At 36.6% G+C, this 15,812-nt stretch overlaps 1 protein-coding gene across 1 annotated transcript in view; it reads right to left on the bottom strand.

Moving 5' to 3' along the window:
* dok6 (docking protein 6) overlaps window positions 1-15,812 on the bottom strand; it is a 60,088-nt gene that overhangs the window by 6,302 nt on the left and 37,974 nt on the right. Inside the window, exons 4-6 of the mRNA XM_027174048.2 lie at window positions 7,747-7,866; window positions 3,086-3,275; window positions 2,334-2,472 (exon numbers count right to left, since the gene is read on the bottom strand). Of these exons, the coding sequence (XP_027029849.1) occupies window positions 2,334-2,472; window positions 3,086-3,275; window positions 7,747-7,866 (449 nt within the window). The remainder of the gene's footprint in view (window positions 1-2,333; window positions 2,473-3,085; window positions 3,276-7,746; window positions 7,867-15,812) is intronic.

Here is a 15,812-nt window from a genome sequence, read left to right on the forward strand (position 1 = left end):
ATAATAATAATGATAATAATAATAATAATAATAATAATAATAATAATAATAATAATAATAATAATAATAGATATACTAAAAGAAAATAAACAACATCAGTATTGGTGAGGAAGATGTGATGAGTTTTCCCATGATGCCACATGCATCGTTTCCAATCCAAGGTCCAAGTGTAGCTCTTAAACACCAGCTCTTAGACAGTCAGAACTCTTGGAATGAATCCTTGACATAAAATCCTGATTGTTCAGAGTGAAGTCTAAAGTCACTTGTGTGAAGTAAAAAAAAGAAAAAGACCTGATGTGAGTGAAGCGCACTTCTGAGCTGGGAGAGGAGGTGAGAGGGAGTTTGCTGAACACCACGTACAGTAGGAAAGCTGTGTGTATGAACACAATACTGCAGGAAGGGTCACATTCACAGCATGACAGAGTTTAGTGTTCTACCTCACTTCATTACACACACACACACTAATTACCATGACTTCATCTGTCAATCATAGCACACACACATTCATAAACACACACACATACACACACACACACACTTGCACACACTCATACACACACACACACACTAATTACCATGACTTCATCTGTCAATCATAGTACACACATACACATGCACATGCACACGCTCATACACACACATTCATAAACACACACATACACACACATTCATAAACACACACACATACACATACTCATACACACATTCATAAACACATACATACACACACCTGCACATGCACACACTCATACACACACATTCATAAACACACACATGCACACACATACACACATGCACACACTCATACACACACATTCATAAATACACACATACACACATTCATAAACACATATACATACACACACATACACACAAACATATACATACACACACATACACACAAATCCACATTCATAAACACACACACATACACATACTCATACACACATTCATAAACACATACATACACACACCTGCACATGCACACACTCATACACACACATTCATAAACACACACATGCACACACATACACACATGCACACACTCATACACACACATTCATAAATACACACATACACACACATTCATAAACACATATACATACACACACATACACACACATTCATAAACACATATACATACACACACATACACACAAACATATACATACACACACATACACACAAATCCACATTCATAAACACACACACATACACATGCACACACTCACACACACACACACACGTACACACACATACTGTACACACACACTAACACACACACACATGCACATACACACACACACACACACACACACATATATACATATACACACATGCACACACATATACATGCACATACACACAAGGAATGAGCATGTCAGAGGGACAGCTCATGTTGTCTGTTTTGAGGACAAGGTCAGAGAGGCTAGATTGAGAAGGTTTGGACATGTACACAGGAAGGAGAGTGTTATATTGGTAGAAGGATGTTGGAGATGGAGCTGCCGGGTAAGAGGTCAAGAGAAAGGTCATAAGGGAGATGTATGGATGTGTTAAATGAGGACATGAAGGTAATTGAATGCCGAGGATAGAGTTAGGTGGAAACAGTTGAGTCGCTGTAGCGACCCCTAATGGGAAAGAAGAAGAAGACGACGAAGAAGAAGAAGAAGAAGAAGAAGAAGAAGAAGAAGAAGAAGAAGAGGTTGTGTTTAAAAATCTCAGGATATTAGCAGTTTCTGAAATACTCAAAGCAGCCTCTAACTATCTGACACCAACATCTATGCCACGTGACTGGGGTAAAGCCACAGAGATCACACTTGTTCTGATGCTTGATGTGAACTGAAGCTCTTAACCTGAATCTGCATGATGTTATGAAATGTGCTGCACATTTTGTATAGGCTGGATAACTTGAAGGTGTACATGTGCTGCTGCTGAAAGTGAACAACGAGTGGAAATTTCCATTGGAAACATACACAGAGTTAAATATACTGTATGTTCCATGGAGCCACTGATAAATCGACAAATATAAAGAAGTTAATTATTTGGGTTGCATGTTCTCTCCGTGCCTCGGGGGTTTCCTCCGGGTACTCCGGTTTCCTCCCCCGGTCCAAAGACATGCATGGTAGGTTGATTGGCATCTCTGGATAATTGTCCGTAGTGTGTGAGTGTGTGAGTGAATGAGAGTGTGTGTGTGTGTCCTGCGTTAGTTTGGCACTCCATCCAGTGTATATCCTGCCTCGATGCCCGATGACGCCTGAGACAGGCACAGGCTCCCCGTGACCCGAGAAGTTCGGATAAGTGATTCAATTATTAGACAGAATAAATACAATAACCTGTGACTTCTTCTCGAATTCCAGCATCATGCGTTCATGCTGTTCTGCGATCGACAGTGTGGCGGAATGAACTCGCTGGTAGATAACTTCTCCTTCTCTCGTTTGGAACGTGAACAATCCTTCTCCTGTGTCGCACATCCTGTAACACACGCACAAACACACACATTACACTAAGACAGCATAGTCTTTCCACTGAAATAATAATTAATGCAGCTTATTTATGCCTACACCTCAATCAAATCCCAGCACCAAGGAAATTCTGCTCTTTTTTTCATAAAAGCTGCCAAGAAAAAAGACAGCTTTCCTCATGGGGACCAGCCAAAAGATCCCACAAAGCCAAAACTGTCCTTAATAATTGATAATGATATTCTGAATTGAAGTCTGAATTCCCACTGTTCTGTCCCAGGTCTTCCCTTTAGAGTTTAAATGTCCAATTATCCAACAAACAACCCTCATATATCAATTACGAGGACGAAATTCAGCACATTACAGTACAGTATGTCCCCAGTTCTAGCTTCATTTTTATATATTACATATTGATCAACAGATTTTTTAGCTTTGTTGTGAGCAGGAACTGTTAAAACTCCTCATACATAGCTCCAAATATGTTACAACCCAAATGAATATGAACACTTACTACGATTTCTAAACAGGGCACCAAAATGTTTCATTACTGTTGAATATTCCTACAGTGAATACTGATACAGTGAATACTGAAGAATGCTTAAGATTGTTGAAGCAAATGTTTTTACCTTCCGGACTCGAAGGTGAAGCATGTAGAGTCTCGTCCGTAGCGTCGCAGTGAACTCAGAGGCCACATGACCAGTTTAATTCGGGCATTATGAATGTCCCATAGGTAAATAGTCTCCTGCGTGATCTGCATCGTACACTCGCCATAAATGTCCAGATTAGGCGTGGGCATCAGATACACGTTAAACCTCTCTGGAGACAAATAATTATAAATAATATCATTTTTTGGATATCTTTAAAAAAAAAAAAGAAACTGTCTATTAAAATGTTTAAAAAAACAAAAAAAAACAAAACATCAGTGAGTAAATGACCGACCATGAAGGTTCTGTGAAGGTAAGAAGCTCAGATATTATTAAGGTAAAGAAAAGAGAAACAAAACCAAAGTGTTACACTGAAAACCCAATCAAACCTTTATTATTGGTATTTTCTTGCTCTATTATTCCTATATTCATACTATTATTATTATTATTATTATTATTATTATTTTCCTAATCTAACTTGTATGTGAGTCAGAAGCATGAAGGTCACCCAACTGTTGCCATGGGATGTGAACACTGGACTTCACAAAGCCGTATCAATTAGTTCTAAATAGACTCTCTGGTGCTTAACCCAAGTGAATCATCACTAATCAGGGCAAATGTCTTTCCTTTTTTTCCCAGAGAAAGGCAACATGACGTAGCTGTTTTTGTTCAAATTAAATCTGATATGAAAAAAATGAAATGATAGAAAAAAACCTGTAGAATGCAGAATGTGATTCACAGCACTGAGATTTCTTCTGAAAGATAATCGATATTTTTCTGTCTTTAAGAAAATCATATGAAAGGACAGAAAAAGATCCGACCGTCTGGAGATGAATGCTTTGTTGGGGTGGGTACACTTTGTACTGATATTTTATTTGATGTCACACTAAATTATGTGCACGCACGCACACACACACACACACAAGCTCATATATACACACATACTCTCTCTCTCTGTCTCTAACACACACACACACAGTAAGATGTTGACAGATTTTACTGCTTTTTAATTATAAATACAGCCACACATCCTCTTACAGTTCAGCTCAACAATGCATCACACCAAATTTCAGCTCCATCAGTCATTCGGTTCCCACAAAACAGTTTATGGAACCTAAGAAAGGACCTATACTGTATATAATCACACATAAATCTCTGAAGCCTCAGAATCTTTTCCAGTGAATCCATGCAACCGGTCATGAATAAAAATATGAAGAAATTAGACTAATAGAGTGAATGCCAGGTATTAGTGATATCTTTCCCAAATGTGGTACTATGGGAAAATCCTTCACATGGGTTTAATAATTATTGATGGTTGCACAGTTCCATCGTGTTTTGGTTTAAGTTTGTCAAAAAATTAGATCTGGTCTTTTATAATGTGTATTAGTTCAAAAAATAGAAAGAGATCATTAGATTTTTGGCTTTCTTGTTTGTGAGAAAGCAAAAATGTAATTTTGGTCAATTGGTTCCTGAGTTTCTGAAACAAAATATTGACATGGGACTATAGCAAAACCACTAGGTCCATCAGGCTCATCTCATTTGCCTGAGTAGAAGGAAGGAGTAGCATCTATTCAGCATGTTTCACACCTCTACCAACTATGGTGTAGTCTGTAGGAATTGTGATGATGATGATGATGATGATGATGATAATGATGAGCAGGAAGAACAAGAAGAACAAATGGGGAAAGGGTACTTGATGATGAAGATGATGATGATGATGATGATGATGATGATGATGATGATGAGCAGTAAGAACAAGAAGAATAAATGGGAAAAGGGTACTTGGACTTTATAAGCATACATAAATATTCCATATAAATTCTACTTTCCCAAGATGCCAGATATAAAAATAACTCATGATTCACAGTGTTGGCAAGATGTTTCTCCTCTTTAGGTTTCTTCCTTCATCCTCCCACTGTCACCCTCTCTATGCTTACTGAGGGTTAAAGGAATAGTTTGGATAAATATGAAAAAGTACACAGTGTCCACAAAAGTACTCAATCAGCCAAGACATGCCTAGTGTAGGAAAGCACACTCTGTCTAATTGTATTACTCAAACATCCATAAGAGGTATAAAAGAGGGAATCGTCATCGATGTGGTGTAATCAAGTAGCATTTGTCAACTGCAATTAAAATTTCCTCCTGTCGGGGATTGGTGACGTGTTTGTCTTTGCTAGACGTCATATAGAGGAATAATAATACAGAAATATTAAACTCACTGGAACAATTTATCAGATATGAAATCAATTGATCCTGTAGCCATGGTGTAACAGCACATGCTCTAAAATCAGTTCAAGTGTGTAAAACAGGTATAATGTAACAAGGTACATGAATGGTGTCTATTTTAGTTCAAAGGAGATTTACTGAATATCATGGGAATCTGTTGTACTGAATATCATTAAAAATTGTTGTACTAAATACTGAATATCACTGGAAACTGTTGTACTAAATACTGAATATCAATAAAAAACTTTTGTACTGAATATCTTTGGAAACTTTCTGATCTGAATGCCTTAACCACTAAGCAACCACATCCCAGTTATTAAGTCCATTAATTTTTTTCATTCAAACCCATACTAACAAGTTACAACAGTGTACAAAAGAGTGCGCTTATATATATATATATATATCTTATTTCAGGTGTAACCTAAAAAACTACCACCCAACCCACCCCTTGACCACCTCATAAAATCCCACCCTCTCTCCCACCCCTAGAGGTCTCATTTACAAAAGACATGCTGTACAAGTCCAAAAAAAAAAAAAAAAAAAAAAAAAAAAAAGGGACACAATAAAATACAACAATGGCAAAAGTATGCTAAAAATAGTAAACACCATATATAGACATATACAGTAGACATTGTGACACAAAACCTTAGGGAGAAAGAGAACAATGGATTATACACAAACTAAACAATGTATAGAGGAATGTCAATATCAGTTGTCATGAATGATATGTATAGGGATTGCAGCTGCAGTCCGGGTCACAGGAGTAGAACTTTTCGAGCAGCTCTAACAGTAGTTTATTTTGAAATCGAGCCATTTTTAGTTTCAAGAGCGAGTAGAGGAAGCCAGCCATCATTTTCTTCTCTGATGTTAAGCCAAATTGCTATCTGCTGTTTAGGGAGAGGTCGAGCTTGGAATCATCATTTAACAGAAGCATTATGAGGTCCACAGTCAGGCAAACTCATCTGAATCATTTCGATCACACCCTCGTCCAGAAATCATTAACTTTGTCCACATATCGTGAGCGGGGACAAGCCAAGCTTCTGTTATAAAACCATGTGGCAATTGAGACGGATGGACGAGTTTGTACAGCTTCTCTGAAAGGGGTCCTGTTTTCCCTCTCTCTCTCTTTCTCTCTCTCTCTCTCTCTCTCTCTCTCTCTGTCTTTCAGTATTTTTCCCACAATTGAGATGAAATTGTTTCATAATTAACTCTAAAATATTTTAATACATACAGATTCTTGGAAGAAATAACTTGTAGACAGACAGACAGACAGACAGATAGATGGATGGATGGATTGGTGAGTGGGTGGATGGGTGGGCAGACAGACAGACAGACAGACAGACAGACAAATAGATAGATAGATAGATAGATAGATAGATAGATAGATAGATAGATAGATAGATAGATAGATAGATAGATAGATAGATAGATAGATAGATAGATAGATAGATAGATTGATTGATTCAGGAAATCCTCAGCAAACCAAAGTGTACAGTGTTTAGTATGGTTCAGAACAGTATTGATGTTTTCCCCCAGAAGTGGAATTAAAATGAAATAAATCGTAAAAAAAAAAAAATCCAATTAGGTATATAATATTAAGTATCCTTAAGTATTTCTTTACTAAAGAAATTTTAAATATATATATATAAAAACATACAACTAACCAAATAGCTAGTCAGAGTCTAAAGCTGTGATGATTTTTTTTTTTGTCTCTTTGTCAGTATTAAACATATAAACATTTAAAGACAAGTCAAGAGGTTTTTATTGTCACTGTATAGCTGACACAGTACACAGTGAAATGAGACAACGCTTCTCCAGGACCACGATGCTACATAGAACAAAGACAGAGCTACATACTGTAGAACAACACAGAGGCCTAGCCACATAAAGTGCATCTCTGCAGTCTGGTGCAAACAGTGTGAGACAAAACAATACAAAACACTACAAGACAATACACAAAAGATAATACACAATAGCAGCACAGACCAGAGTACATACTGTATATTCTGTAGTACACCTGCAAAAATATTGACTGTATTAACATCTGGCAGTTGTGTACATGAACACTGCTGTCTGTGATGTCCATGTACTATGAATAGTCTGACTAAGAATGTAAATAGCACCATATTGGATCCCGAGATGTTCCGGGGACTCTTTTCTTTTTCTTCATATCAGTAGATATCATTATTTCTTCATATCAGTCATATCATTATTCATATCATATGTCATTATTACAACATAACTTTATTTTAATTTTAAAATGAAACTAAATCGTACACCTACGAATTTACAAGAACGTGTCCTTGATTAACATTTTTAATTGGGTCATTTTGACCCGAGCGACCCATAAAGGTTGGTGTTCACACATTTGTTGATCATCAAATAATTAATTAGTAAGCGCTTAATTAAACACTCACCGTTCTGTTCCCTCTGCACCCCTGCTGCTAATAAATCTGGCTCACCGAGGCTGATGTCATTGATCCGGCTGCCCAAGCACTCGAAACAAAGCAACTTACACCACTCCTCTGCCTCCAACTCTGTGGACAACACACACACACACACACACACACACACACACACACACACACACACACACACACACACACACACACACACAGGTCTAGGAGTATATAAAAATTATGTACCAATGTTTAGTTATGAGAAATTTAGTTTTTTTTTGTTTGTTTGTTATTTAAACTGCAGAAAAAAATCTATTCCAACAAAACTAAAATAAAATAAATCTAATACATGGATTAAAAATGCATCAATATCAACGCCATCAGCATCACATTGCTTTGTTGTCGGTGATGGTTGTGTATCGGTGCAGTCAAATAGAACTTTTCAATTTTCTGCTTTTTAAGTAGTAGTCGTGAGAGTGTTGTTGCTAGGCAACTGCAAAACATAGCTAGGTAATGATTTAGCTTAATGAAGTCTTTTAACAGTTAGACTGTGAAAATGAGATCAAAACATTAAGAACATGAACTTTTTTTTTTTTTTTTTTACATACTAATAAATTATTAAGAAAAGAAAAAAAAATGAAGCTGGAATTTAGCTGGGAACATCCTGTATTTAATTACTCTGGCTTCTGCCATATTAGCAAACATCAACATTAAAAAAAGATACACACATACAAAAATACATGTTTAATTCTCTTCTAAACTCTGTTTCTGATATCAGATTTATTCGCTCATGCTACATTTCACATCTTCACCAACACTCAGTGACTCACTGTTGAAACAGGGATAAATGGTAAAATAATGAATTTCTGTCAAACCCCAAACAAAACAAACTAATCACAGTGTTTTCACATTGTTCTGGAAGGTCTCCTTCCCAAACCACTGACCTTTAAGTGTGCCCAAACACACACACACACACACACACACACACACACACACACACACACACACACACACACACACACACACACACACACACACACACACACACACACACACACACACACACACACAAACACACACTTTTAAGGTTCACTGAGTGGAAGATTGGATAAACAAACACTTCATCAGCATGATGGAGCTCGGTTGCTTTTCTGTTGCTACGTGGAAGCACTGCACAATTAATCGCGTTAATTAAAACCACATAATTTTGGGGGGGTTGCTGTATTTATTTCAGCACAGCATGACACAGTTCATGCTATTTTTATTGAGATATAACTCTGTAGCTCTTGTTGTTGCTGGTTCTCATTGCTAGTCTTGACACGATCACCTTCAACATGACCAACTGTTCTGGCAATCATATTAATGTAATCTTTATATGAAGTGTAAATCCCCATTAATGCCATTTCAAATTATTTTACAAATGAATCCACTGAACAGTTTTTGAAATCAGCTAGTAATTTTGCTCAAAGAACATTATAGCTAACAGAAACAATTCTGCCTTGTACAATCTTCAGAAGTCCAGTTTCAGTGAGTATGTACATCATGAAGTCTCATACTCCTGGTCTTGGCTCACAGAACCCGATGCTGTTATATCTCACCTGATCTAAGGCATGTGTGTTTAGAGATGCTTTTCTGCTCATTACATTTGTAAAGACTGATTATTTTGAGTGCACTGTTCACTTCTTCTGGCTATTCTCCTCTCACATCTTTCATCAATGAGGGTTTTTTTTCTGCAGTTCCCTGGATGTAGTTTTCTTCTTGTACCGTTCTGTATAAACTATAGAAAGTCTTGTATGTAAAAATAGGAGATCAGCAATTTATGAAACGTTCTAACCATCCGTCTGGCACTGACAACCAGGTCGCTGAGTCACTGAGATCAAAATTTTTTTCCCTGTTCTGATTGTTCATGCAAAGAAATAACTGAAGCTTTTGGCATGCTTTTATGCAATGTGCTCCTGGCGTATAATTGGCTGATTGGATAATTGCCTGAATGTAGGTGTGTTGATAATAAAGTGCCAGATGACTTTATATCTGACCAGTTTCGTTCTATGTACATTTTTTCCCCCTGAGCTGAATGCCATATTTTAAAATCTCCATATTCGCTTTATATCTTTTCATATTAACACACAGAACCAAATTCCCCATTTAAATATGTTTACAATTACCTGTTGCCACCGAGCTCATAAAAATGTTATCCTTTTTTGTTTTGCAACCATAATTATGGTATACGGCTTAAACATAATTCTTCATTTTATGATCCCTGCGTCAATGGCAATTCATCCTTACAGGCATAAATATTAGTGGTACATCTGTTCTGTCTCAGTGATGTTAATTTCTGCTGCTGTTAACAGTCTGAGACACCGATGCTGTAAAGAAGATGCTGTACAGTTATAACGGTTATATTCCATATCACTTATAAATTCTGTAAGCTGTGCTAATATTTGGTAGAGAGTTAAGTGTATACAACCTCACAGATTGCACAAGGACAGATCTCCCCCACACTGCAGGGTATCCACCACAGGAGAGTCTGCAGAAGGGTTAGTATTGTCATCAGGGATCCCTTCCATCCTGCCCACTCACTGTTCACACTCATGAAGTCTGGTAAATGGTACCAGAGCATCACAGCCAGAACATCCAGACTCCGTGACAGCTTATACCCGCAGGCTGTCAGATTTATAAACAACAGCCACCCTCTTCCACTTCCACCTCTGTATTACCCTTCCAAACACTGACACACAATAGTACAAACGCTGCAGTGTGCACTTTACATGACATTAATTCTCCTTATGTAAATACCAGCAAGAATATATTTACTTCATTCCCACTCTACCTCTGTATGTCTCAAACATGGATTTCATTTTTCCTATTGCTGCTTTATTCTAGCGTTGCACGATATCTGCCATAATGTGGCACAAATACTGCAACCAAATGATATCTATCCAAGCTCTGTGTGCGATCATACTAAATATTACCACGTTAGGTTATTTGTTTATTTTTATATTATATATATAAAATTATATATATATATATATATATATATATATATATATATATATATATATATATATATATATATATATATATATATATATATTTTAGATCTCCTGCAGCTCCTGTGACATAAAAAATGTTTTGTCTACATGTGTTTATGTACTGAGAAGTTTTGTCTGCAGTATTTTGTTTACATGTAATGCATTGTGAGGTTTTCTCTGTGTTGTTATGTACTAACAGGTTTTATCTAGGGTTGTTAAGCATTGGGAGGTTGTGTCTGTTTTGTTTCAAGAGGTTTTGTCTAGATGTTATATATCGAAAATTTTCAATAATAAAATCATGTTAAGTATCAGGAACATTGTTTACATGTTATCTATAGGCATGTTTTGTCTACCATTTTTCCATTGGGAGGATTTGTCTACGTGTTGCTTTATTTTGTTAGGTTGTGTCTGTGTGTTGCTTTATTTTGTTACAGGTTATGTATTGGGAGGTTTTGTCTGTGTTTTGCTTTATTTTGTTAAGTTTTGTTTATGTATAGGAATATTTTGTTAGGTTTTGTCTACAGGTTATGTATTGGGAGGTTTTGTCTGCTTGTTGCTTTATTTTGTTAGGTTTTGTCTACAGGTTATATGTTATATGAGGTTTTGTCTTAATGTTATGAACTATTAGATCACTGCAACAGAATCTGTGGCCTTTATTTTACAAACGCAATAAGTATTAATTCTAGCACTGATCACTGAATGGTGTACAAATAATAATAATAATAATAATAATAATAATAATAATAATAATAATAATAATAATAATAATAATAAACTATGTCCCACTAATTAGGGCATTAATCAAGCTTGAAAACTCTCACATTAAAAAGCCTGCAGCAAGCAAATAAAATAAATTGCAAGAATAAGTCTTGATGGCTACATAGAAAGCATGAGTCCACTATTAATTGGGAGATATCAAAGACTTGTGCTAGTAATATCGAAAAGTTATCAGAGCCAAATGTGAAGTCATCTGAGTCTCATTACACACATTATGTTTTCAGGGAAAATTACAACCCCAGGATATGTCACTGATATGGCACAACGCCACAAGGAGCCACAAGAGCTACTCTTACATCATTTTCTTTGGTTTACTGTGCCATGTACCATGTGCCATTGTTTCTGTTGTGGTCCTGTGTATGCTCCTGTCCTCTTAGTGGCTAGTTTAACTATAAAATATGATTGAAATCTTTACCATAAGACAGCAAAGCATTAATTTCATGAAGTTAGCTTTTTAAAAACAAGGACTGACCTAGAGAATGTCCTTAACTCTGTAAGGTCACAGTTGCTACATGCTAAATGAAAATAGGAGATACATTTACTGCACTTTGTTTTGGAATGTTCCCCAGTATAGAGCAGAAAAATATAGCATGGAGTCTAATCAACAGGTAAGACAAGTGAAGGACAGAAAATATACCAAACACACACACACACACACACACACACACACACACACACACACACACACACACACACACACACACACACACACACACACACACACACACACACACACACACAAACATGAGGAGGAGCATAGAGATGAAAAGTCCTCAGAGACAAGACGAATAACCTCCGAGTGTGCTAGAGTTCAGGGTGTGTGTGTGTGTGTGTGTGTGTGTGTGTGTATGTGTTGGAAAAGCAGGAGTGTTAGAACCAGAGTGACCTAACAGCCCAAGATGGGGTGAGAAAGAAAACAATAAATGTATAATAATAATTTTCATTCCCCGTGGTCACGTTAGTACACAATGCATTTTATATATAATAAAAAAATAACGTGAACAAACCAGTACCAAATAACACCTCCAAACCAGTTCGGTGTTACATACAGCACACCATTATCCTGATGGTTTGTTGTTCCTCCCAATTCAACATGGCTGACAGTGATGATGCAACATAAGTATGTATATATCTATATAAGTATATATATAATGGTACATAAACATATTATGGTATATAATGATATAGTATATAACTATAAATAAATATAATGAAAGTTATTAATGAAAACTGTAAATAATGAAAATTATTTACACACACATTCTTCTATATTTTTAGGCATCTAAAGAATAAAAAAATCTTGCCTTAAATTTAGTGAATAATAATAATAATAATAATAATAATAATAATAATAATAATAATAATAATAATAATTAGTTCTACACAATGAAAGTATTTAAGCATTTTTTAACAGTAAACTTTTTTACTTTTAGTTTCTGTCTGCTAACTTTGATAATGTCACAATTTCTATTTTTCCCCTAACATTTTTAGTTAATAAAGTCCATCATTAATTATAAAGCAGCTGCACATCAAGCACTGCAGCAAGTGTAATTCTTTTTAGTTTGCTGCACAGGTTGTGTTTACTTCTTTTCACTTCACAAATCAATAAAATCTGATTCTGTCAAAGGTGAACAAACTTCTGAATGCAACCGTATAGTATTGATTATTTTTTAAACAGTAAACTTGTAAAACATTACACACACGGACAGAATTATAAAATGCCTTTCCTTACGTTTTCCCTGAGGAAGACCTTAGAAAACAGCAGTCCTAATACTGCCTTGTAAATAGGACAGACTTTATCCCAGGAGCACAAACGCTGCCCAAAACGCCACCTGCGAGGGAATGAAGTCTTTGAACAATACTGTACTTAATAAAGACCTATTTCCTTTCTAATTCTGTATAATAACAAGCTTCATTTATGATGTGTGTATATTTACTTGTTTGTCTAAACTTTAGAATCGACTTCCTGCCAGTGTTTGGGGCTCAGACACACACTCTCAGTATTAAATGTAGATTAAAGACATATCTCTGTAGCCTGGCATACACATAATACATCCCATCCTGAGGCATCCAGAGATTGTGCCAGCTCTAGTTGTGTTACACTTTATGAAATTTTCGGACCTTCAGTGAGAAGAGGTCAACACTGTGAGCAACCTGAGGCATCTAGAGATGTATCAGCTCCAGTTGGATTCCACTTCATGAAGACATTCAAAAGAGAATATGCTACTTGTGGTCTTTAAGGACAACAACCTCTTAATCAATACACAATTGTCGGACTGTATCTGACTGTAGAAAGAACATTATTCATATTAACACTCTCTGGTGTTTATAATAATTTATAATTACACCCTCCAGTGTCACCCAAATGAGGATGAGGTTCACTTTTGAGTCTGGTTCCTCTCAAGGTTTCTTCCTCTTCCATCTAAGGGAGTTTTTCCTCACCACAGTCACCTCAGGCTTCTCATTATGGATAAAAACAAACACATTTAAATATCAGTCTAATATTAATCTTAAACTTTTGTATAATATTAATCTTTAAATAATATAAAACTTTTTGTACTACATTTCTTATGTTCAGTAAAGCTGCTTTGAGACGGTGTCCGTTGTTAAAAGCGCTATACAAATACAATTAAATTGAATTTAATGTCTTCCATATTGCTGTGGTTATTTGCGCCCCCCGTCCGTTTCACAGGGGAAGGGTATCTGTGATATCTGTGATAACCGGATTGGATGTGACAGTACACAACACTTGGAAGGTGATAACGATTTCTCAGCAGGAGTTTCACTCGTCTTAGCAACACACACACACACACACACTTAATAACCGACCTCAGCATTTCGCTGACCCTCCACACACACACACACACACACACACACACACACACACACACACACACACACACACACACACACACACACACACACAAACACACACTTCAGTCAGAGCTCAGTGACAAAGACATTTTACTCTGTTCATACGGAAGCATGTTGCACTCTGTGTGCATTCTGATACTTAAATGTAAATGTCTCCCTCGCTGCAGCAATTTCCTGTCTCAATAACTTCGCTACTATTGACATTTTGTTTACGCAGAGACTTGCTTATGTCTGAGTAGCAAACTGGAAAATTAAATTAAAGTCTATTTGGAACTGAACTGATTTTAGTTTAACCTACACAACATTTAGGGGCTCGCTGTTAAAGGAAAATAACCAATGGTGTCGTATGCTGGTGTGACATGATCTAAAAACAAAGCTAAATTATTGTTTCCACCACAAAATGTAGTATAGATGCCTTTATTATTATTGCCATATATTCATTACAGCATCCTTCTTTTCTTCACATATCCCAGCTGAGGAGGTTGGGGTCTGAGCACAGCTACTGTATGATACAGCTCCCCTGGGGCAGGGAGGGTTAATGGCCTTGCTCAATTGCCCAAAAATGGCAGCTTGGTAGCACTGGGACTTGAACCATGATCTTCTGGAGGTCATCAACAACCCAGAGCCCTTAATATTGTACAACAGCATGTGTTATATTTTTCGTAATCCAAATCGTTTATGAATGAATGTCACATTATAATTTCTATCCATTTCTAGTTACCTCCTGGACCTTCTGAACGTCAGCAATATAAAGCCATCCCCTTAACCAGCCTCTCTTTCCTATGTGAGAAAACCCTTCTGACTGTTAGAAAACAGCACCAAATAAACCTCTTCTCGTAACAGGAATGGCTTGTGGTTTTAATTTGTTTACTATGGCGTCAGTCCCTATGAATTCACTGTTATTACAGAAACATTAAAGTGTTAGTACTAGTGCATTAATGTAGACCTGTGATTTGCATTACAGCCAGAAATGTCTGATCTGCTGTTATAGAAATTTACTCAACATCTTCTGACCAGATTTAAATATGTAGCTGCTCTGAGGTAGACGGACGCAAGACAGAGAGCACAGTTGTAATGTTTTAGTCAACACGCTTGGGCAGGCTGCGTGACAGTACTCCTGAAAGACGTGTTGGACTTATGATGTTTTTATTTACATTTTCAGAGCAACAGCTCATATACAAACTCATACTGACTGACAAATGGAAGGTGGATAAGGGTGCTTTAAGGGTGCATTACAACCGGATTGCATCACAGCGACGCCTTTTGTGTTTTGTTTTCGACTTTCTCATTCATTGCCAAAAATCTGCCCTCAGAAAGCATGCGGAAATTCCCCTGAGTACAGACCTCTGTGCTTTACGATCACCTTCAACCACAATACTTTATCTTTATATAGAATTCTCA

This window comes from Tachysurus fulvidraco, chromosome 25 (assembly GCF_022655615.1).
Source record: "Tachysurus fulvidraco isolate hzauxx_2018 chromosome 25, HZAU_PFXX_2.0, whole genome shotgun sequence".
Taxonomy (NCBI): Eukaryota; Metazoa; Chordata; class Actinopteri; order Siluriformes; family Bagridae; genus Tachysurus; species Tachysurus fulvidraco.